Raw genomic sequence first — 25710 nt, forward strand, 5'->3', positions numbered from 1 at the left:
TCCAAGTAAAGATGTGTCTACATGTCAATTTGTAAATATCTCAAGCATCACCATTAGGAGAGGCGCAGAAATGCTAACTATTTTGCTGGTAAGAAAGTAAAATATAAATATATTTCTTTGGTAAAAGACCTTTGAGAAAGAAATAATCATATCGTTTCCATGCATAGTTGCGAAGTGGTAAAAATTATCACATGATTATAATATACAATTAAACCTACCAAGTCACAATCCAAACCTCAAGATACACTCAAAACGTTGCTTCTACCCACCCAAGAAGACAAATGGCCAAAATTTACAAACAAGCTCATTCTGTTGTAAGACAATATTAAATTAATTAAAGCAGGCTCACTTTACCTTCCAGCATGGATGCATTTCACAACTTCTGAACACGGAGGAAATTTAATGGAAAGAACTGAACAAGGCTTACAGTATTGCTTACTATTTGAAAAAATACAAATGATTGCATACATGCTTTGCTGATTCATTTTACAGGAAATAAAATAAATGAAATACTAGATTTGGAAGGAATCTACCATAGTTCTCAGTATGTTTTCAGACTTTGGCCACTGCTTATCATTGGCACTAACCACAAATAATATAACTGTATTTCCTTTTGCTGTAGCTTTTGCAAGATTGTGTGTGCCAGTCAAAGCATATGGGGTTTCCAACGCATACCTGTAGTACTGGAGAGAGGAAAACAATATAGTCAGAGAATGGATTAAATGTAATTATTGTGAAGAGAAAAATCAAAATACGTCTTTGAATCTCATTTGTGTGGCATTGAATAATAAAGAGCAACTTTTTTTGAAATGTTACCACAAAGAAGTTTAGTTTCAAAATTCAGATAAGGCGATAACCAGGTTAATTCCCAAAAAGTTCCAAGAGAGCACTTTCATGTACACATACCGTTTGGTCATCATACTTTTGCACATTGCTTTCAACAAGCTCATCCGGGTCATAGCTGTTCCCAGTTACGAAGGGACCCAATGAAGCAATCAACTTCTCTGGACTTCCAATTTCCTCAATTTGAGCATTTGGTTTGTTTGTAAGGCGGATCAAAGGAGATGCAATTACCTGCACAGTTCCTTGCTTTTCATCTTCAAACTTTACCTCCACCCAAGGCTCAGCACACTTAGGCTGACAATAGTTACCCGATAGTATGTTAGCAACTCGGACCTGTTTCCAGGTAGGAGGAAGAATAAACTGATATGGTTCCACATTGCCTGTCAAATAACAAATCATGAGTTAAAAGGCATTGATCTTTAGAACACAAATGGTGCATAATTTATTTAAAAAGAATGAAAAGTACTGCTTTTGTCCAAGCCAGTTTGAAGCTGTAAATAAGTTAGTCAAGCTTGTGTGTTAAAACTGTTTGAAAGAATCTCAGTAACGACCAACTCTACAAAGTGGTAAAGATGCCACACCTTGGTTGGTATAACGAAGTCAAATTAGAGTCTACAGCTACAGAAGAAGCAGCAAGAGTACAATCAAAATTGGAGTCGAGGATAGAGTGACCATGAAAAATAGATACACAAGTCCTCAGCAATCGCTTAGAGTAAATTTTTCCTGCTTGACTTCCCTTTCTTTAAAAAAAGTGTATGTTATAGTATTATACTATATTGAATTGTCAATATACTTAGATCAGAGGGCTAACAGCCATTATTTTTGCTCTCTCCCTACATAAACAAGAAGGGCCATCATGTCAATCTTAGCGTCAATTTCAAGAGACTCAGCATCTTCCCTAGAGAAACAAATTCTTATATATCGATTTTATTTTGTGCTTATTTTCATACTGACCACACATACACATACTGGAACTTGATTAGATATAGGATAATTATTTTTCAATTTTGATCAGTTACAGTATATCTAAAATCCCATTTCAATGTCTCTCAGGATTGCATACTTGTAAACATTACATAACAACATGAGCAGTTTTGAAGCCAGGAGCAAACTTAAAGGAAGTTAAAAAAAATATTGTAACATGATGTGGACCATGATACAAGCACGCAGGACAAGGTAAAATTTTGAGAAGAGAGAGAGCGTAAGTAGTCTTAACCATAGATAAATTGTACACTACACTACTTTTCATGTCACACAACAATAGATAAGTACAAATTTATAGTACAAGGTGGTACTAAAGTGACATTGAGGATAAAGATAATCCCTAACATAAAAATATTCTTCAAGATAAGCTTTGGAGATAACACGCACCTTCAACTCCTAAAATCAAGTTAGTTACTTAATATGATATTCCTAGCATGATGATGCTGAAAAACATGGGGGCCAATGTGCACAAATTACAAAATGCTATTTTGGACTAATTATGGCACATTGATGAATGGATTAATTAATTTTCTCCATGATTATTTTGTGGGATACTCTTAATTGATTCCATCCCTGGAGAAGATACTATAAAGTGAGATTCAGGATAAAGATTATCCTCAAATTGTGTTAGATGTTGCTTTCCTGCCAAATTTTGTTATTCCCAGAAAAGATTATCCCCGTTATTATTGCTGGAATCACTCTTACAAAAGACATGTAACAGTGATTCCAGCCATCAAATCAACCCATAATACAATAGAATCACTCTTACAAACATCTGGCAATTAACCCAGTTATCAATTTTGGACTTTGCACATCATCCATCAAGTCAGTTGCCTTGGGATTCACACCTGTAGATTGGTTACATGTATCTTGTGGACCACTTGCTATTTTGGGATGGTTGTTTACTAGTTATGGAGCATTCCCCTAGGAGGATTATTATATTGTTTTCTCACTTGTGCATCTTGGAGGCACACTCAGTGAGCTCTTCTAGGTGGACCTTGAGGCACATCTTCCTATGTTAAAGATATTTTATTATGTTTTGCATACATGCATCTTGGAGGGGACTACCTATGTGGACCTATAACATCTTGACTTGGTTATGATGCCTATTTTAGGCAGTGCTCCCTCTCTTGGAGATATGTAATGTGTTTTTACTCCTATTTTTGGATGAGGGAAAGCTCTCTTGGAGGCTAGTGTCCACGTACCTTGACTTGGTCAACCATTGATTGAGTGATCTAACAACTCCATTTTTATATTATACGTTTGAATTGTCATGGAGTTGGAGAATAATAATTTTTTGTTGTAAAAGAGAAGAATCCCTTTCTAGAAAGAGGAGCTTTCTTTCTATTTGATAGTTGTTGGGGATTTGGCCATTGAGGAGTTCTCCCCTTGGGCTACATGATACATCATTTTTGGCAAGCTTAATGGAAGACTGGAGGCATAGAATCTATCTATGCAAGGAATTTTTATGTTTGCAACTCTTTCACATGTTGATTTTTGTTGCAGGAAACCCTTGTAGCATGTTTTGAAGGCCTTGTAATGAATTGTGTGTCACTTGGATAGTGTAGTGCGAGGATTTAATCCTTCTTTTATATGTATATATAGTTGTTGTGTCAAGCTTATGTCTAATAAACCTAATTTTTGTTAGAGTAACATAACCTCACTTTGATGACAAATGCCTAAGAATGGCACCCCAAGCCTTCCAAGGTAATTTTCTGCTATAATTATAATTTTTCAGCAAACTTTTTTTGTGTGGTTCATGGTCCCTGGAGATCAGTGACTGCTACATCTACGGAATATTTGTACCAGGCAGATCTACCCGAAAGGATCACTTCCTACCAGCTCAACCACATTGCCTGACCCCGAGAGTGTCAAGAGAATTGAACCTGTGACCTCTCAATAGCAGAGGTGCTTTAATGATGAGGACTCAACCAACTGAGCTAGCCCTTGGGGCTAATTTTGCAGCAAGCTAAAGTTTGTTTGTGGAAACTAGATCAGCTCACATTTACCTTACATGTTCATGCACTTACCCTCTTAGATCTATGTTTCTTTGACTCCATTTTGCCCACAATGTGATTAGGCACTCATCTTACGGATTCACCTCCATCTCAATTTCGTTAGTCCATTCACTTTTCCACTATTGCTACAACATTTGTTTTGCTAGGGCTTATGTTGAAACTGGGTAGCTTGGGAGGTACTCCTAATAGCCTTGGGTGCTAGGTTTGTGAGGAGACAACTCACAAAAGAATGAGTTTGTGGACAAAGCACCCAAGTTAGGGGGTTTTGACCCAAAGGAGTGGGCTTGGAACCCAAGGAAACTAATTTAATATTCTAATTAATTGTTGAGTGGTGTAGTGGGGTCTCTTGAAGAATAAAGAGGGCTCCTAAGTCACCTAATGGAAAAGTATAAATATGAAGCCAAAGGAGAGCAAATCACAAGTGGAGAAGGACATTCATCTTGTGGAGAAAGGAGGCTAAAGTGACCGAGCTGGAGCCAAGCAAGAGGAGTCGCAACCAAGAGAGAAAGGTCGAGTTAGGAGTTCTATTCAAGAAGTTTGTTTAGAGAAGGTCGAGTGGACTGTCCTAGAGGCGACCGAGGTTTTTGTGGTTAAAGCAAGCGCTAGTTTGTGTTTTATTGTCCAGGCCGCAATGATAGAAGGCTTTGTAAGGCCATCCACAAGCAAGAGAGGGGGTTTATGTTGTGTTTTCTAAGGCAACTGAAGGCCACACGCTGCCTCAACCCTAGGAGCAAGGAAGCAGGGTAAACAAGTAGCCCGAGGACCCCAAAAATAGTCAACAGGTTAGCCGAGGGGTTAAAGGGCCCCTTGAAGGTGAGTCATAGTTACGATAGAGGTTGTTGAAGGCTTGAAGCAGGCCAAGTTGAAGAAGGAGAATTTGTGTTGGACAACGAAGGGATTGTTGGCCTAGGAGGGCTAAAGAAGTTTGGATAGTGATGACTGTGGAGGAGATTAAGCTACAAAAAGAAGTATGTGGGCTAAAGGGATAAGCCTAGGCTTAAGAAGCTGTCAGTGGAGTTGCCAGTTGGACAAAGGTTGATTGTGAGCCTAAAGGAGTTAGTTGGGCAGTTTGAGGAGGGAAAGAAGTGCCCTGTGTGGTACAACAAATAGTTGGGATTTTGGTGGCAAAGGACAACCAGGATCAAGGGTAGATGAGGGCTAAAAGGACTTAGTCTCGACCCAAGTACTTTGTATTATATTTGGCATTTGTACAGGGATTGTAAAGGGCCATGATCCCCGGTATGGGAGCCCTATTATTTTCTTATTAATGGACTGATAAGGAATGTGTTTGGGCCATAATTCTTGTGTACTTTGTTGATTTCTTTGCTATTATATTTGGTTGTGCAAAGTTCTTTATAGTTGAGCATCTCTAGTGTGTTGCACTTGGCTAAGTCATAGACAAGACCTAGGGTGCGTGGAAATTCCAATACCTTATTCTTCAATAATCACCTTGTACCTCCATTCCATAGCCTTAACAATCCTAATCAAGGAAGCCCCCTTAAAGTTGGAGAAGAGCCAACCAAAAGTGAGAGGAAGAGCCACTGAGGTAATAGTGCTTAGCTTTCCTGAGTTGCACAAGACTGCTTCCTTGATGTTTGGTAATTTACATCATATAGGGTGTTATTTTGTTGTAACAAGTTCTCTCTCTCTCTCTCTCTCTCTCTCTCTCTCTCTCTCTCTATATATATATATATATATATATATTGCCTCTCCCTTCGAAAATCTTTGTCCTCAAAGCACTCTTGAAAATGTAGGTTTTAGATGATTCCCTTTCTAAAGTGTCCTTCTTGGTCTTTTTGTCATTGGTTTGAATACTTCAAAGGTTTGTTGTAACTTGATTATAATGCTTCCAAGTTCATATATTTCATTTATTAATATGTTTTTTTGGTGATCGCTCGTATGATGCTTTCTTTGACATGTATATGGCTTTTCCTTGACATTTTCTTTCCTTGTTGCTTGTGACTTGACTGCATTATTACAAAAAGTTTCCAATTCATATAGCTTGTAATGTTTTCCATGGTAATTGAATTCCATGGGTTGCTCTTCGAGGTTTGTGGCATAAGTACCCAACTATATCAACCATTAGTGCTTAATACCATATTCTCTCCATCAAGTGGCATAGCGTAAAACCTGGTTTTCAATATTTGCAATTTTAAAGAAATTTTATGGCATATTCCCAAATTTTTTATTAGTTTTCCATCAACAATCTTAAGTTTAACTATGATATCCTTGGTAGGATATATAAAAAGGTTTAATTTCTTAGATAAATTGATGTCTATGTAGTTATGTGCGCTGCTAGAATCTACTAGTATCTTATATTCCTATTTTTTATGACTCCTATCAATTTTGAAGTCTTCGGTTTCAAATTTCTTATTGTGGATGCAAGGCAAATTGCAGTTTTGTTTTCCTCTTTTCTTAGAGCCATAGTCTTGTTGACATTCCTTAGGTGCGGTGACATATATTTTACACTAGGTTCGATAGTTTTTGGAAGCAAGAATTGTCCTTCCCTTCAAGACTACCTAGTGCATGTAATGGTAGCTAATGGTATTTCAGGCTTGATTCCATCATTGTCAAATTTTAACATGTGCCCAATAGTGATTTCATTTTATGAGTTTGGGATGACTACTTCCTTCTCAATCATTATTTTGTAATATTGTAGTGACTTTTCTACATGTCTCGAAACCATTTTTGACCAAATTGTGACAATCATTTTCCTTATCTTGTCCCTTGTGGTGGAATTTATTTTCATTGTGTTGGTTTTGTGGATTATAGCCAATTATCTTCTCTAGTGGCTCAAAAGATATCTTTTCTTGACCAAGGGTTTTTATGTTGATTAACATTGTTGCACTTCTAGCCTCATCCACATTTTGAGGTTTCTACAATGTCACCGTCATTTTGGTAGTGGGTAAACATAGTGAATTTCAATTTCCTCACTAGACCTTGTATTTTGGATAGTTGGGGTACTTGTTTTCATGGATATTGATGAGATAGACGGTTTGGTGACATTTGGATGGACCATATGATGTGGCATGATACTTCTTGGGAATTTGGCTTCATCCTGAGTTTTGGTCATCTTCATGATTCCCAAGGCAATTCACATGTCTCAAGGCAATTCATGTTTCCCAAGGCAGTGGTAAAAAAATAGTTTGGAGCTATTTTCTTGAGCCAGGGTTTCTCATAACAATACACGTTCTAGAATTTGGAGTTCTTGCCTTGTTCATTTATTTTGAAGCATATGACACATCACTTGTGGGGGTGACCATATTGGAGATAATATGAAGGGCTCTATTGGCACATGTGGACTTACAGGCCCCCTCCCATGTCTTAGGAGATGATTCACTTGATTTGAAGAGTAAAACTCTCCCCTGGAGGCATCATACATTGCTTGCAAAGCTGATTTTGAGAGGTCATCCACACTTGGAGGGTTATTTCATTGATTGTTGACCCCTTGTCACCTTGGAAAACATTGGAGGCTCCCTATGGGCCTTTCATTACACATTTGATGAGGGTTCTTTCACTATGAAGATTTCACACTTGACTTTTGGGGTTGATTTTGACGGGCCTCTCTGTTTGAAGGGTTTTTGATAATGATTTTGAGGACATTTCATGTAGAAAATCCACAAAATTTTGATTTGCTAATATTAACAATCTGAAATATAATTTCTTTTCATATGAACACATAATTTCTCTACTAAACTTTGCAGCGGAATAGGCACATAAATAAATCACAGTCACACAATAGCAAAACACAATATTTTTTCTAGGGAACTCAATCAGGAAAACCCTCTACTTGATTATTGATAGACATTGAGCATTAGATCTCTTACAAATACAGCTTTTTCATTATGAAAACAACCTTATTTCCCTGCCTTGAACTAGGCTTGAAACCCTTGCAAGATTGTTGATCCTTATCTACCCTCTATCAAACTCACACAAGCACTAACCTGTGTTCACAAGGCAATGATCAAATTGTGCCTTCATTCCTCCTTATAAGCACTTTGATTAGGCTATCATTGGCAAGTTCTATTTGAGGAAAATCAGACTGTTGATTGACTAGTTAACAAAAGCTCACTAGTTGTGTTAATTCGTCCTTCCTATAATTTAGTAGGCTGACTCAATCAACTCGTCCTTTACCCAAAATAACTCGCACTAGAAGACAATGAACTTGGCCTTCCACTAATTAGCACTAGTCAACTACTTCTTACACTCCTAACTTTTAGGAATTCACCATAAATTTTAGGAACTCGTGCATGCTCAAGGAGCAACTTGTTGTAGTTCCTTTGATTAAGGCACAAATCAAGGAACCCTTTCTCGTTATTATTTTCAACATTCCAGCTTGGAAACCCATACGTCCACTTTGGAGGAAAACTAGGAGGGTTGACTTCCATGCTATGAGGAGTTATTTGAGTCTCTACACACTTTGAGGGCCTTTGGAGGCTAGGCATTGCACCTTGGAACCACTTCCTTCCTTCTTTAGTGGGTACGTCCCTCTCTTTAGGTGTTGTTTCACCTTGATCATTGTACATGTGGCTTGACCACTTTATATTTATAGTAATTTTGACTAGATAGTTGTAGGAAATTTGATTTTTACTTTCCTTTAGCTTAGATCTAAGGATCTCACATCATATCATATTATCTTATTGTAATGGGAGATGTGCACCACTCTATAAAAGGAGATGTCGTTCCTCATTTGTACCCATGGCTAGATTTTTTGGAGCTTCACTCCTTGGAGCTTAATTGAAATATCTTCCTTGGAGCATATGGTTGTGTAAAGGGTTCTTTCTTTGTGGGTGATTGTTGTCAATTCTTGAAGCTTCTTTATCTTGGTTATTATTTGGTGCATAAGGATTAATGGTGAAATGCTTAGGTCTTCTAAAAGCTTTCAAGATTGATCCATTTGAGGGGTAAGTCTACCACTTAAAAGGAAGATGTTGTAGGGTTTTTCCTTCTTCCTTTGTTGGTTTGGTGATTATTAGTGCCATGCTTTTTTCTTGCTTGTCGATCCTTAGTAAAAAAAATTAAGTAAATTCATCAAATCATAATTGATCTTGTTAGTGAAGGTTTTTCCATTAAGGTTCCATTCTTGTAGACCTTGATATTCATTATTGATCTTGATTAGGTGAGGGATCATCAATATCATCTGGATTGGATCATTATATTATTTATCATCCATGTTGATACTTTTAGAGTGGAAAAATTGGATGAGTCAACTCACAGGACCAGTTTTACTGATGGATCCCAGTTTGGCAAATTGGGGTTTAAGACCTTCCAGAGGAAGTTTGAGACATTTAATGAAGTTTTTTGGGGTCCAAAAACTCTCGCTTGTACCAAACCCCTTGGTCAAATACCTTTCCATTAGTGCAAGAAAGACCTCAAACGAAGGCTGTATGCAAAAGTTATGCCACCCAAAAGTTGTTTTGTCCACCATGATTCAAGAGGATGCCATGTCAGCCCCATTACTCATGAGAAACGGGCTAGCCACATGTCCATCATGAAGAACACTCTAGAAGAGTAGAGTTGCAACTCATATTGAGGGTTGAATGGGTCAAATTTAACCCCAAGTTGGCTATTGAGCTATGTTATAATTGGGCCACTAGGAGGAAAAGAGGTTCAATTCTATTCTAGTGCATTTTGTTCTATAGTTGCACAAAGTAGCTGAGAGTGGAAAGAGAACGGATAGAATAGAGAGGACTTGTGTTTTGTAGCAGCCCATGGGCCACAATTCTCACTCCTTTCTATTTGCACCATTTCCATTCAGAGAAAGGGAGAGTGCAGTCGCGTCACCTTCCAGCTAGGTTTTCTCCCAAAAGGGTTTCCTAAGTCATATCTTTCATTAGTGTGGTTTTATGAGTGATCGTTCTATCTGTTCTCTATTTTCTGCATTTTATATATAGAATGAATAAGCAGAAACAATGATTTAATAAATCTAGAAAGTCTAAGACAAACTAACCCTCCTAGCATAGATTTTGGATTTTCAGTATATTTTTATTAGATATGTTGTGACAAACTATTTAGTGGAATATCCACAATGGTTTGTAGATCATGGAAGGAAGATTTTGTAGGGTTTTTCCTTCTTGCTTTGTTGGTTTGGTGATTATTTGGTGCCATGCTTTGTTCTTGCTTGTGGAGCCCTAGTAATAGTATTAAGTAAATCCATCAAATCATAGTTGATCTTGTTAGTGAAGGTTTTTCCATTAAGGTTAACTTCTTGTAGACCTTGATATTCACTATCAATCTTGATTGGGTGAGGGATTACTCGTCCTCTTGGTTCTAATCTCTAATCCATTATCCTTGAAAGAAATAAACCAATTCTTAAGAGGGTTTCTTCTTGACCTCATAAGCCATTTGATTCACCTTGACCCCATTCCCATTATTGGATTTTGGATTTTGGAATATATCTTTGTTTCCTTCCATCACTTATTTCAAAACCCTAAAATCCTTAAACTCTATTTTAGTAAGGCTACTCTCAACTTCACCTCGTGCCTCACTGCTTGGTCATAGTAATCCTACTAGGGATATCCCCCTTGAGCCAAAGGAGAACCAACCTAAATTGCAAAGTATTGATAGTAACCATCCTAATAGTTACCCCTTGAGCTGTACCTTGTGGATTGGGACTTTTATCATTAAGTACAATTTGAGTGGTAACACATAGTTTTAGTTCATTGCAGATGTTGTGCTTCAATCCTATGATGTACATTTTCAATAGTCGGATATTTGTGAGCCCACGGTTTCTTGTAGCAAGTATTTCCCATTCAGGAGTATATTTGATCATCGTTCCTTTTTGGTATTAGCAGGTAAGCCTAGTATAACTATCATCTTCTTCTTCTTTGTGAAACCCCTTTCAAAAATTGTTCATGGACATTTTCCAATTATCGAGACCCCACCACAATTTTCATACCACCACAAGAACCAATCATAATTATCTCTTTCTAAATAATGTGAGGTTGTCATAATCATTTCCTTCTTTCAAATAGTGGACTTGATACCAAGATAAGTTCCATTTTATTACCCCAAATGATGGCTCTCTATTGCCCTTTCCATCATATTTCAACAATAAATGTTAAGCCCAAATTTTCCTACATAAAATTTAGGTTTTATGTCCCAGCGTATGTTCAAGGATGTTATAAAGGGTGGACTCAACATTATGACAATGACAATTCCTCAATACCTTGGCCACATGGGTACCTTGTGCAAAGCTTTATTCCAATTCAACTTTGTTCCAAAGTTGCAATGTGTAAGTTTTGGAGATTATTATTAGATCAACATTCTAGAAGGACAACACGTGTTATTTTTAGCATGGTGCCAGTTCAAGCTTCTAGAGATCTATTTGAGCAATTTTTGCACGTGCATCATATTTACATGGATACCTTGGAGGATGGATGGTGGCAGTGATCAAAATCGAACCCTTCCAAGGGGTTCAAACCTATCCTAGAAGGGTTAACTCAAAAATCAACCTTCAACAAAAATGAAAATTTTTGAATTCACTTGTCATTTTTGAAGGACAAGTATTTTAAAATTTCAAAAGAAGGTGACATTTACAACAACCCATTAGTCTCGATTCCCATCTCGTGGGTGCTCAATGATCATTATAGCTTCAACATTATATGAAGATGAATGTGAATCATGGTCAAGATTTAGGATTCTACACACACTGTTTTTTTTCATATAAAGACTAAAATCATATATGTTCCAGTTGGCTCTCATTTATTCCTAATATAGTGTACCCTTCTACAACACTAAATGCATCAGATAATTCACACTCACATAATACTACCACCCTATTCGTGTGTCTACCATTTCAAGTGTCATTTAATCAAAGTTTCCCTCTCAAGAGTTAGTGTACTCCCCATCAAAGTGGACAATAACCCGTGAGGCATCATAATGGAACAAGGTGGAAGGAGGAAGGGGAGTGGGAGAACTGTGAAGGGAGAAGATAATGAGAATATGATCATCTAAACAAGGGGGGAGATTGAGAGGTGTTGGATGTGAGGGAGCAAGGCCTAGTTATCAACAGGCATAGTTGACCAAACTAGTGCTACCATTGCAAAGAAACAAGTGAAGCTTATAGAATCAAGTTACCAAAAGAAGTCTTTGAGGAGCAGTAGGCCATGAGATTTACCAACCTAGAGGAGATGCCTCTCATATGTTATAAGGGATCCCACACTATCATATGGAACCTTGTGAAAATCAACCATGTCAAGGTTGAACTCTAGAAGAGAAAAGATGGACATTAACCTATGATGAATTAGTATCTATAAAGACCCAATACAAGTGTTGAAATCACCCAAGAGCATAATGTCACCCAATGTCGAGTACTGAAAAATGTTGGGGTAAAGATCTAGTAAAGAATCATCATCAGACTCAAAGTGAAGTACACAGCTCAATTTAGTTGTAGTGAATTGGTAAACTACAAAGAAAATGTCCTAGAAGAGAAGAGTATTCCCTTGGACTCAAATCCACATGAATCTAGAATGCTCATTGAAGGTGACCATTGAAACTTTGACCTGAAGGGAATCATGGATAAAGCATGCCACATCCCCAAAACCTTGGATGTCCTCTAAGTAATGAATCTGTTATCTGGAGCCAAAGATCCAACAATTACCTATAATAGGATGGAGCTTTTGTGTCAGATACTGAACCCCTTAATGCCCGATTAAGGTTGCGATGTATTCAAACCTAACCTCCTAGGTCACCTTAAGAAAGTGGGGTTGTCCAAATTCCTCCTCCTTCAACCACCTTAAAACTCATTTCTAAGGCCACCATCATCTTTTGCTCATCGAGAGCTTTCTAATGATATAAATTTCATCTCATTCTAAGCTCTAGGGGGAAAAGTTATACACATTTGAAATTTTGGCCTCCAAATGTCACGTCAACATCCTACCATGCCACATGGCAAACACATGGCAGCCCTTGTCCACATGTCATCACTTCATAGGGCCACATCCTCAGTCGTATCATGTCAACTTCCACCTTAGCACTGTTGCACACTCTCATCCACGTCATTCCATACCACATTGTCTTGCCACAATGCCCTGCCACTCAGCATGCCATGTCAAAACCTTATTGGGTTCTATCAATATTAGGAAGAAGCCCAAGTGAACGGTATCCTAACCTTTTGATTATCAATCAATTGATATCCTGAAGGCTAATACCCAAAAGCATAAAAACCATAGTCAGTTGACAGGGAATGTCTACGTGATAACATGCACATCATGGTCTACCCAGCAGGGTTGTGGGGGAGCGCCCCCCCTCATGCCCCTGCTCCCAATTTGCGCTCCGGGAGGGAGCGACTCAGGAGCTAGTCGGGAGCACGCTCCTAGCAAAAAAAACACTCCCTAGTTTTTCGAGAGCATTTAGTATTTTGTGCAAAAAAAAAAATTGCAGTAATATTCCAAATGCAATTTTTTTTCAAAGAAACAAATAATTTTTGGGTGGGGTAGCCTAATGATCAAGCCTATGGCCCTAGTATTGATATGTGATTCATGGTAATGGCCTTAATCTTTATTTTCATCCTTTTACTTAAATCTTTAACATTACCATGAAATGACTCATGATGTTTGAGAGTGGTTCTGACCTCATTGGATTTCATATGGAGAAAGTAGAATTTTAGATTTCATTCAAAATCTAGCAAACTTATCAATTTTCAGGGTTTCAGGATTGGGGGGATTGCAATGTTTCCATTGGATTTTGTCATGTATTAGGGTATGGAACTTGTATTTAATCAAGAGCACCAATCCCTCTATGTACCTTGATGTTAGTGACATTGGTTGTCGAACACCTCTATCATGACCCTCCTAAAAATGTACGCATCACTCAAACAAAATCTTGACTTGACATGCTATGCTTTTTTTATCTTATGTTAATGCTTAGAGGGTGATATTAATGACAAACATCCCTATACAGATCCAAAGGTAATGACAAAGATACCTCTGGATATTAATGCTCAGAGTGTGATATTAATGACAAAGATCATGATTTTCCAACAGGACTTAAAAATTAGACATTTCTCGTGGTAGCAAGAGGCCCAAGCATTAGCAATAGATAATAGATTTACTTGTCTTTTCTAGTTTCTAGTAGTTTTTATAACTATTGACTCTTTCATATTTATTATGATATTTTTTGTAAGTAATATATGACAATTTAATTTTGAGGTTTGAAGTTGGCAATTATAACTCATTAATAATGAATTATGAATATGATGCTTCATGAATGTTGAAAGTTGTTTCATTTCATGTTAGATATTATTTGTTGTAATGGTTACAGTTAGCTTACAAGTACAACTTTGATGATCAATGATGATAAATGTTATATATTGAATTTTGAAAGCTTGAAACTTTAAGATTGATGAATCATGAGACTCAATATGTTGTATGTTACTATGTTACTAACTTGTGGACATGTTTGATGAAGATTATAACTTCTAGATGATTGTCGTTATATGGTTCAATCTATGCTTTTTATGTTTTTTATATCTAATTCATCATTCTACATGCTTTTGTTGACATATATGCATCAAAATATAATATATATATATATATATAGATTATATATAAAAAACGCTCCCGGAATTGCTCCCAAACCGGGAGCTTCTGAAAATGTCGCTTCCGCTCCGAAGGTCCTAATGCCCAATCTCTCGATGACCCAATCATGTCACTTGGAAGCTCCCAAACTTTCCTCTACTGACGTTTCAAGGTCTGTCAGTATCGGGTTTGCATTGACTTAGCTGATGTCCCATTGTCTTGACATCTGACCCCTTGATCGCCTAAAAGTCGATAGTCTAATAAGTCGAAGTTTCGCAATTGATGAGGTAATTTTTCCCAATAGTTAACATACATTATTGAGGTTTGTCAGCATCGGAAGTTCATGTTGGTAACTACTGGCAGTGTCACCAAACACCTAAAACTCAGTAATCCCATAACCTGATAGCTTGAGGCCTCGATAGCCAAAAGGTCGATATACCATAGATTGATGATAGGAAATTCCCTGCTATTTAATAGCATTGTCGAGATCTGTCAGTATCAATATTTTGCATTGGTTGTTGTTTAAAGTATTGCCTAACGTCAATAGGCCAATACCTTGACAATCGATATCCCATTCTCCAGGGCTTAAGCCCCCTTCAACTAAGCTCTTGGTTCTGGCCCCCTTATTGCCCATATGACCAAGGGCTAGGGCTGAAGCCTCCAATCCCCAAATTTCCAACAATCAAGCTTTCGATAGACAAATCAAGTCAATTTCTAAAGGTTGGAATATAATTCCAACAGGGAAAATACCATGCCCCAAAAGACTTCTAAAGCTGCAAGGTACACACTAACCACAAAGGCATCCAAAATCTTTCATCCACGGCCATTTAACAAGCTTTCCTTCCAAGGTTACGAAGAGACCATTTTTCATAGTTCACCCCCATTTGAGGCCTTCAACCCAGGGTTGCGAGGGAGCGCCCCCCCTGACACCAACTCCCAAAGCGTGCTCTGAACGGAAGCGCACTCTCGAATCGCTCCCATTTGGGAGCGATTTTCAAGAGTGTGCTGCCACCATTTCAAAAAAAAAAAAAATCGCTCCCTGGTCGTTCCCACCAAAAATAAATCGCTTCCCCCTAGTGCTTTCACAGGTGTTGACACTTTTTCTACAAAGAGGTGTTGGAGCACCTATAGCTTCATCCACAAAGTTAAAATAAACTGCCTCAATGAAAACTAGGTAGAAAGCTTGGTTTATGTACACTACAACTTGAGGTTGTTGACACATTATTGTGAGTAGGCTCGATTTGATAAAGCATATATCACTTGGGACAACAACCCGGAGGAGGACAATTTGGAGGATGGAGTCTTACATTTAGAAGAGTCGGAAGCAAAATTTCTTTTGTTTTCTTCACAAAAAAATATTCCCTCTACTGTTCAACACCCTTGTAAAAGTATGTGACAAAATTAGTGAGAAGAAAAAGGGTTAGAACGGTCCATATTGACTACAAAATTACAATATTTTACAAGGCACTTTCCTAAAAAATTTCCTTTCGGGAGTATTTCCCCTGAACCTTCGCCAGGGGGATCTCAAAGGTTGTTTCCCCCCCTCTGCCTGCAACACTAGTGGGGGGGCAAGTGTTGGAAAAGTAACTAGGTTTGGTCTTCATAATTATCATTGTTCTTGTATCAATATGTATTTTATGCAAAAGCAAAAAGAAGAAAAATAATTTTATTATTATTATTATTTTTCTAGTGAAAGCATGTTCTTCATGCTTGTATGATCATTTGAGTCAAAAAGAAAATTTATTATGAGTCATTGAGTCAAAGTCCCATTTGGACTTTTTGAAAGAAAAGAAAAGAAAATTATTTTTGAGTCAATGTGTCTTCACAAGACCAAGTTAGCCCTCCAGATGGACAAGTCGGCCAACCCATAAGTTGTGTCTCTTCATATGGTCGAACAACTATATATTGGCACCTGTGCTCCACATTTTGACATCACATCAATTTCTGTGCAAGAAAGAAGAAGGAAACTAGCGAAGTCAAAGGAGAGAGAGACCGAAGTAAAAGGAGAAAGAAAGTCTTTTTTTTGCCCTAATATGTCCACATGTGCAAGTATTCTCTGCGATTTTTTAGAGTTGTTAGAGGGCCAAATTTTGAGGTCTTGAAATTTTAGGGGATGACCAGAATGCAGAAATTTGACCAACGTTGACTTTGTTGACTTTGACTTGGTGAAGAAGACTTGGAGGAGGGCTGACTTGGGTTCATTGTGACAGTCTTGGTCTTGGTCTTGGGTCTTGGATATCTCACTTTGATCTGATTCTATAAGAAGAGGATTTTCTTGGGTTTTCCCCCTTGTGGGGTTTTGCCCTAGCTTGGAGCCTAATTTCTTGTGTTCTTTGTCTCTTGTGATCTTCATGTTTTATGTTTTGATAATTGTTTGATGAAGAAGAACATAATAAAAGAATAAGAAGCCAACAAAATACTCACAAGCAATTATCAAGTAAGAGAAATCAACCTTAATTGCTAGCCTATTGGTTTCTCAACATGGTATGAGAGCTAAGGTTACTAGAAGGCAGTTTGGAGATCACTTTCTGTTGGCATTTTGCTTGAAGATATTCTTGCAGCAGATTCATCATCGTTGAAGCAATCATCACTCCCTATGAAGAAGATCATTATCGTAACTCTGCAACATCCAACTAAAGGTGGTCTAAATCCTATATTGCTCCAAGGACTATTCCCTGTTTGAAATCTGAACTCAAGAAAAAGGATGACATCTACTTGTATAGAAGACCTAAGCTTATTACTATCCGAGATATAGTTCAAAACCAAGTTTTAAAGAATATACACTCTTGCTCAGGCATGAAAAGAAGATAATATCTCTGAAGCAATGTGAAGACATTATGATAATCCTAGACAGAAGATCCAATCCTGTGGAAGCCATCTGAACTTATACTTCTAAGTAGACAGTTGTGACCAAGAATGGTATTCTTATACTTGTTGTTGGTAGTTTGAAGATCAACTCCATGAAGAATTACACTATATTCAAGGCATCAAAGTTTTAGTAGCATCTTCTATTATGGGATATATATCTCTCTGCAATAAAAGCTACTGTATCTCTCCTAAAATGCAGACCTGTGACAGTGAAGATCCTAACATACTGTGACAAGCATCCGACTATTACTGTGGTATACTGTTAAATTGGCAACTAGGGCCAAACTCCATGTGGATCAGCTTATTTATGGCAGCTAATATTTTTATTGGATCCCTCTCGTCGAGAGGTGTAGGATTGATCCAACGATCATCCGATTCCGATAAGTATTTATGGAGATATGAATTTATTCTGATTATGTAATTATTATCAAGCCGACCAGCTCTTATGTAGGCTCTAGAAGCCCAAACGTCATGTCTATTTAACCTATACGTTTTTGGTATAAATAGAAGAGGATTTGATGTCATTTGGCACACACCTTCATGAGTAGTCTCCTCCTCTCCACGTCTGGGTTTTTGGTGAAGGAGAGAGACACCATGAGTGATACGTTGGTCTTCAAGTGATGCCCCCGCTGTTGTACGTTACCCTAGCTGCAGAGATCTGGCCGTAGTAAAGGAGGCCTCATAAGCAGCCAAAGGAAAGGCCCCATCTGCATTAAGAAGACTCTAATACGCTGAAATTCCCAGCAATATATGCACAGGAGGGAAACCTTACGCAGTTAGACATCCACGCAGTATATGCTGTCATGAGGACAATGTACGCATAGTTTTGGAAACACTATACGCTGAGCAGGCAATGTAGATATCTACGATGTTCATATATGTTGTTATTTACGCAACGCTGAAAGATTCATACGTAGTCATGGTGACACTTACTATGTTGTTCATATACGCTGACACGTATACGTTGTTCATACGCAAAGCACAGAGTCATGAATCCGCTGAGATGTATTCATCTACGAATTGAACCCTAACATGCTGATACGCTGATATATTTATGATACGCTGATATACTTATGATACGCTGATATATTTATGGTACGCTGATGTTGTAAACCCTAACACACATAATGAACGCAGTCAAGGCTCACAAGTAATGAAGGCAGTATACATGTGAACGCAGTCACATACATATATGGAATGCAGTCATGTATTGAAGACTGTACATATGAACGCAGTCAAGGTAATAAAGGTTGTACATATGAACGCAGTCAAGGCACTCAGTAATGAAAGTTGTATATATATACGCAGGACAGCAATATATATATATATATATACACGCAGGCCCTAGATCTGGCAGCGTGGTCACACACAATATACGCAAATATATAAACGCAGGCCCTAGATCTGGCAAGGTGGTCACACACAATATACGCAGATATATAAACGCAGGCCCTAGATCTGGCAGCGTGGTCACACACAATATATACGCTGGGGTGATACAAGTTATACGCTATGTATGCATATGGACAGTGATATGTTGTATATCAAGACTAATATATTCTGACTTATGCTCATATACGCAGACAAATCTACAGTACAGCATATATACATGGCAAGGTATATATATGCAGGTTATGGCAATAAATATCTATGCAGGCAAAAGGACATACTATCATAAGGATGCAGCTATGATATAATGATGCATGGGCAGCATGGGTAGCATGAAGCATGATGATGCATGAGTAGCATGAAGCATGATGATGCATGAGTAGCATGAAGCATGATGAGATCATGGGCAGCATGGGAAACATGAAGCATGATGATGGATAAGATCATGGACATGGACAGCATGATGATAATCATGATTAGTGTAGCATGCAGTGGTGCAGCAAGTGGACCAGATGCAACTCTACGATAGGTGAAGTCGTCACCTTGGAGAATCAATTGAAGCAGAATGTCTTGCACTGATCTCATCGTTATACGAAATGATCTATGCTAGACCTAGATAAGTCAAAGTGTTGACGTCTATTGTAAATGTACTATCTCTCTCCCTCTCTTTCTCTGTTGAAATTTGAAGATAAAAGAAGATCTGATCAAAGGGTTTCCCCACACATTGTGGGGTTTGTCCCTGGCTTGCGCCACATCTTGTGTCCTCTTGTCTTGGCTTGTCTTCTACGATTTATATTCATGTTCTATCTACAGTTTACTTTATGCTAATGTGATTGCTAATATGGAAAAAGAAATTAAATAAATTGCTCTCGCATAGAACATACCTAAACATAGCATGGAATTAGAGCTGAGGTGAAGACAATGCCCAAGCAAGAGTGAAAGAGCAATCACCAAAGACAGTTGGGACAAGACAGAAGGATCAATGGGTTCCTCATAATTCACTTAGGGTGAATTCGAAGCAGAGCATATTATCAGAATGGCGCAGCAGAACTTCTGATGGCATACCTAAAGATCACTTCATTGGGAAGTTCGGATCTAAGGGTGGAAGGAAAGGTAGATGTCTTGGTTATGAGTTCGGCCCTTATGCGAAGGAGTGTCCGAATGACAGAGAAGTAGGTCATCAAAGATACGGCCTACTCTTCAAGGAAACAAGGTACCCCAGGTAAGAAGAATCAAATATTGTTTTTGATAAGATAGAGAAGTGTTATCTTGTATTGGCCCTCTCCTTCAGATTCTTTGGGAATCTGGCATATTGATTTTAGTGCTTCAAGGCACTTCATTGGATAGAAGGGTGCACTCTCTAATTTGATAGAGATGGAAACAATCGTGGGATTACACTTGGAGCCGATGCCACCTATCCTGAAAAGGGAATGGAAGTCAAAGGTTTTATGGTGGCATTCGTCAATGGAAAGGTACGTGTTTGAAAATTGAATTTTCGAAGATGTTTTTGAGTTCAAGGTTGTATCAAGTTGCAGGAAGTCCACTGGGGACCATGTCCATTGACACAGCACCGGAGGTTTGTAAGTTAGATGGTGACAGAGATGCCTGAATTCAAAAAGAGCATGAAGGTACATGTCTGAGATGTACCGAAGGAAAATCTTACAAGGGGACCATTCCCCCTCATGTAGCAGGTCCACAGGTTTGGAACAACCCGTGGAGTTTGAGATTCATGAATAGGGATCTCATGTATACAGGTGGAAGAAATCCCTCTATGGCTTGAAGCAAAACACCCCGGGCGTAGTATGAGAGGATTGACAGCTGTCTGATGAAGCTAAGATTCACTAGGAGTGAAATCTATCCAAACCATCCGAAGGTTGTGGATGACAGACCTCTCATACCGACACCTATGTCTGATAGGTGCAGACCCTCTCATTTGTAGAAGACAGAGGGAGTTGGATTCCAAATGTGGAATGATAAACTGCAAGCCTGTGACTACCTCAAGGATATTAACTTTCAGAAGCTATATGGTAGAGATGTTGGCCCAGATTTGAGAATGCCTCTGAGTTTCATAAACTCATTCGCATTGATGTTCTTGGTGAACCTCCATCCGGACATATGTTTTGCAGTTAGCATGGTGAGCTCATATTTGGATGAGCCTCACTGGATTGGTGCCAAGAATCTTCTGAGATATCTTCAAGGCACAATCTCTCATGGATTGAGATACACTGCCGGAAATATGAAATTGCATGATTATTCGAATGCTGATTAGGCAGGTAGTGTGGAGGATCACTAGAGCACTTCTTAGTGTTATTTCTCTTTTGATTCTGCTTCGATATAATGGATGAGTAGAAAGCAGAAGTCGGTTGTTATAAGCACCACCGAGACTGGATACATATCTACGAGTATGATCTCGTATGAAGCTTCCTAGTTGGGGAAGCTCATCAGTGAGTTGTACACATGATGAATACCACTGTGATTCTCTGTAACAACCAGAGGTGGGATTCGATTATTGAGGAATCCCGTATTCATCGATTGCTCCAGTGGATAGACATCAGATACTACCTTATCTAGGATATGGTAAGTCGATGAGCGAGGAGGCTCCATCGCACTGAGATGATGTACAGGTCAGAGCCCCGGGGAAAGATCAAATTTGTGATTTTCCCGAACGACTTGGAGTCATCGAGAGACCTTTGTAAAAGGGTCCTGCATGTTGCATACATTGAGCTCTGGGAGCTCTGGGGGGCTTGTGGTTCTTACTGGAGCAACATACGACCACAGGGTGACTCACCCTCCCCTAGTGGTGCACATTGGAACAAGATGATTCGCTCTATTGTGGGACAAGATGATTCGCTCTCTTGTGGAACAGGATGATTCGCTCTCCTGTGTAGCAAGATGATTAGTTCTCCTGTGAGGCCTAGATTGATGTGTTCTCCATGGCGATTGTAGCAGGATTGATGTGTTCTCCTGTGAGGCCTGGATTGATGTGTTCTCCATGGCGATTGTAGTAGGATTGATGTGTTCTCCTATGAGGCCTGGATTGATGTGTTCTCCATGGAAATTGTAGCAGGATTGATGTGTTCCCCTGTGAGGCCTGGATTGATGTGTTCTCCATGGCGATTGTAGCAGGATTGATGTGTTCTCCTGTGAGGCCTAGATTGATGTGTTCTCCATGGCGATTGTAGCAGGATTGATGTGTTCTCCTGTGAGGACAGGATTGATTAGTTCTCCTGTCAAGGCATCATACCCATGCAGTCTGGGACCCATGGGAAGTACCTCTCCCCTGATCAATGAGCAAGGAAATGAAGTTAGGGACCATAGTAGTACCAATCGACGCATCGTTGTATCTACCGTACTCCCTATGCTAGGACGACCTCCATTGATCTGGGATCAATGATACTGGTTTAGGACCAGTGGTAGGAGTTGTACCATACTATGACGCTGACTTCGGGTCGGTTGAGACTGGTCTGGGACCAGTGGTACATACTCTAAGATTGAATTTGTGTCAGTGCAGTACTGGTCTGGGACCAGTGAGAGTGGTACATACTATGACGCTGACTTCGGGTCGGTTGAGACTGGTCTGGGACTAGTGGTACACTCTCTGAGACTGCGATACTAGTCTGGGACCCGTGGTAGGAGTTGTACCATACTATGATGCTGACTTTGGGTCGGTTGAGACTGGTCTGGGACCAATGGTACATACTCTGAGACTGACTTTGTGTCAGTGCAGTACTGGTCTGGGACCAATGAGAGTGGTACATACTATGACGCTGACTTTGGGTCAGTTGAGACTGGTCTGGGACCAGTGGTACACTCTCTGAGACTGCGATACTGGTCTGGGACCAGTGGTAGGAGTGGTACCTACTATGAAGGTGACTTCGGGTTGGTTGAGACTAGTCTGGGACAAGTGGTATGCACTCAGACACTGACTTCGGGTCAGTGGAGAATGGTATGAGACATTCTCGATCAATTCTTCTTCTTCATAATTCAGCAAAGCAAAGTTGAGCAAAGCTGAGCAGAGCAGAGCCAGCAAAGCTGAGCAAATCAGAGCAAAGCCAGCAGAGTCAGCAGAGCTGAGTAGAACAGGGCAGGGCACTGATGGGCGAGATAGTACAGTCGGACTTATGGATCACGGATGGAGTTCTCCCTAGTTGAAAGGGAGTGTTAAATTGGCAACTAGGGCCAAACTCCATGTGGGTCAACTTATTTATGGCAGCTGATATTTTTATTGGATCCCTCTCGTCGAGAAGTGTAGGATTGATCCAACGATCATCCGATTCCGATAAGTATTTATGTAGATTTTGATTATGTAATTATTATCAAGCCGACCAACCCTTATGTAGGCTCTAGAAGCCCAAACGTCATGTCTATTCAACCTATACATTTTTGGTATAAATAGAAGAGGATTTAATATCATTTGGCACACACCTTCATGAGTAGTCTCCTCCTCTGCACGTCTAGGTTTTTGGTGAACGAGAGAGACACCATGAGTGATACGCTGGTCTTCAAGTGATGCCCTAGCCGCAGAGATCTGGCCACAGTAAAGGAGGCCTCATACGCAGCCAAAGGAAAGGCCCTATCCGCATTAAGAAGACTCTAATTCGCTGAAATGCACAGCAATATATGCACAGGAGGGAAACCTTACGCAGTTAGACATCCACGCAGTATATGTTGTCATGAGGGCAATGTACGCACAGTTTTGGAAACACTATACACTGAGCAGACAATGTAGATATCTACGTTGTTCATATATGTTGTTCTTTACGCAGGGCTGAAAGATTCATACGTAGTCATTGTGACACTTACTATGCTGTTCATAGATGCTGACACATATACGCTGTTCATACGCAGAGCATAGAGTCATGAATCCGCTGAGATGTATTCATCTACGAATTGAACCCTAACACACTGATACGCTGATATATTTATGATACGCTGATATACTTATGATACGCTAATATATTTGTGGTACGTTGATGTTGTAAACCCTAACACGCGTAATGAACGCAGTCAAGGCACTCAGTAATGAAGACTGTATATATATACCTAGGATAGCAATATCTATATATATATATATATGCAGGACAGCAATATATATATATATATATACGCAAGACAGCAATATATATATATATATATACGTAGGCCCTAGATCTGGTAGCATGGTCACACACAATATATATGTTGGGGTGATACAAGTTATACACTATGTATATATATCAAGACTCATATACTCTGACCTATGCTCATATACGCAGGCAAATCTGCAGTACAACATATATACATGGCAAAGTATATATATGCAAGTTATGGCAATAAATATCTATGCAGGCAAAAGGACGTATTATCATAAGGATGCAACTATGATATAATGATGCATGGGCAGCATGGGCAACATGAAGCATGAGGATGCATGAGTAGCATGAAGCATAATGAGATCATGGGCAGCATGGGCAGCATGAAGCATGATGATGGATAAGATCATGGACATGGATAGCATGATGATAATCATGATTAGTGCAGCATGCAGTGGTGCAAAAAGTGGACCAGATGCAGCACTACGATAGGTGAAGTCGTCACCTTGGAGAATGAGTTGAAGCAGAATGTCTTCAACTGATCTCATCGTTATACGAAATGATCTATGCTAGATCTAGATAAGTCAAAGTGTTGACGTCTATTGTAAATGTACTATCTCTCTCTCTCTCTTTCTCTTCTGAACTTTGAAGATAAAAGAAGATTTGATCAAAGGGTTTCCCCACACATTGTGGGGTTTGTCCCTGGCTTGCGCCACATCTTGTGTCCTCTTGTCTTGGCTTGTCTTCTACGATTTATATTCGTGTTCTATCTGCAGTTTACTTTATGCTGATGTGATTGCTAATATGGAAAAAGAAATTAAATAAATTGCTCTCACATAGAACATACCTAAACTTAACATGGAATCAGAGCTGAGGTGAAGACAATGCCCAAGCAAGAGTGAAAGAGCAATCACCAAAGACAATTGGGACAAAACAGAAGGATCAATGGGTTCCTCATAATTCACCTAGGGTTAAGTCGAAGCAGAGCATATTATCAGAATGGCGCAGCAGAACTTCTGATGGCATACCTAAAGATCACTTTATTGGGAAGTTCGGATCTAAGGGTGGAAGGAAAGGTAGATGTCTTGGTTATGAGTTCGGCCCTTATGCGAAGGAGTGTTTGAATGACAGAGAAGCAGGTCATCAAAGACACGGCCGACTCTTCAAGGAAGCAAGGAACCACAGGTAAGAAGAATCAAATATTGTTTCTCATAAGATAGAGAAGTGTTATCTTGTATTGGCCCTCTCCTTCAGATTCTTTGGGAATCTGGCATATTGATTTTAGTGCTTCAAGGCACTTCATCGGATAAAAGGGTGCACTCTCTAATTTGATAGAGATGGAAACAATCGTGGGATTACACTTGGAGCCGATGCCACCTGTCCTAAAAAGGGAATGGAAGTCAAAGGTTTTATGGTGGCATTCGTCAATGGAAAGGTACGTGTTTGAAAATTGAATTTTCGAAGATGTTTTTGAGTTCAAGGTTGTATCAAGTTGCAGGAAGTCCACTGGGGACCATGTCCATTGACACAATACCGGAGGTCTGTAAGTCAGATGGTGACAGAGATGCCTGAATTCAAAAAGAACATGAAGGTACATGTCTGAGATGTACCGAAGAAAAATCTTACAAGGGGACCATTCCCCCTCATGTAGCAGGTCCACAGGTTTGGAACAACCTGTGGAGTTTAAGATTCGTGAACAGGAATCTCATGTATACAGGTGGAAGAAAGCCCTCTATGGCTTGAAGCAAAACACCCCGGGCATAGTATGAGAGGATTGATAGCTGTCTGATGAAGCTAAGATTCACTAGGAGTGAAATCTATCCCAACCATCCGAAGGTTGTGGATGACAGACCTCTCATACCGACAACTATGTCTGATAAGTGCAGACCCTCTCATTTGTAAAAGACAGAGGGAGTTGGATTCCGAATGTGGAATGATAAACTGCAAGCCTGTGACTACCTCAAGGATATTAACTTTCAGAAGCTATATGGTAGAGATGTAGGCCCAAATTTGGGA

General features: G+C 39.2%; 1 protein-coding gene across 1 annotated transcript in view; it reads right to left on the reverse strand.

The window, feature by feature from the left end:
• Positions 1-291: 291 nt before the first annotated feature.
• The window catches only part of LOC149223841 (psbP domain-containing protein 6, chloroplastic-like), a 129860-nt gene continuing 104441 nt past the window's right edge, over positions 292-25710 (reverse strand). Inside the window, exons 2-3 of the mRNA XM_089385942.1 lie at positions 907-1223; positions 292-683 (exon numbers count right to left, since the gene is read on the reverse strand). Coding sequence (XP_089242068.1) covers positions 513-683; positions 907-1223 — 488 coding nt within the window. The 3' untranslated portion in view covers positions 292-512. The remainder of the gene's footprint in view (positions 684-906; positions 1224-25710) is intronic.

This window comes from Pinus tabuliformis, chromosome Q (assembly GCF_031772625.1).
Source record: "Pinus tabuliformis cultivar Carrire ecotype Pingquan chromosome Q, CPIR1, whole genome shotgun sequence".
NCBI lineage: Eukaryota > Viridiplantae > Streptophyta > Pinopsida > Pinales > Pinaceae > Pinus > Pinus tabuliformis.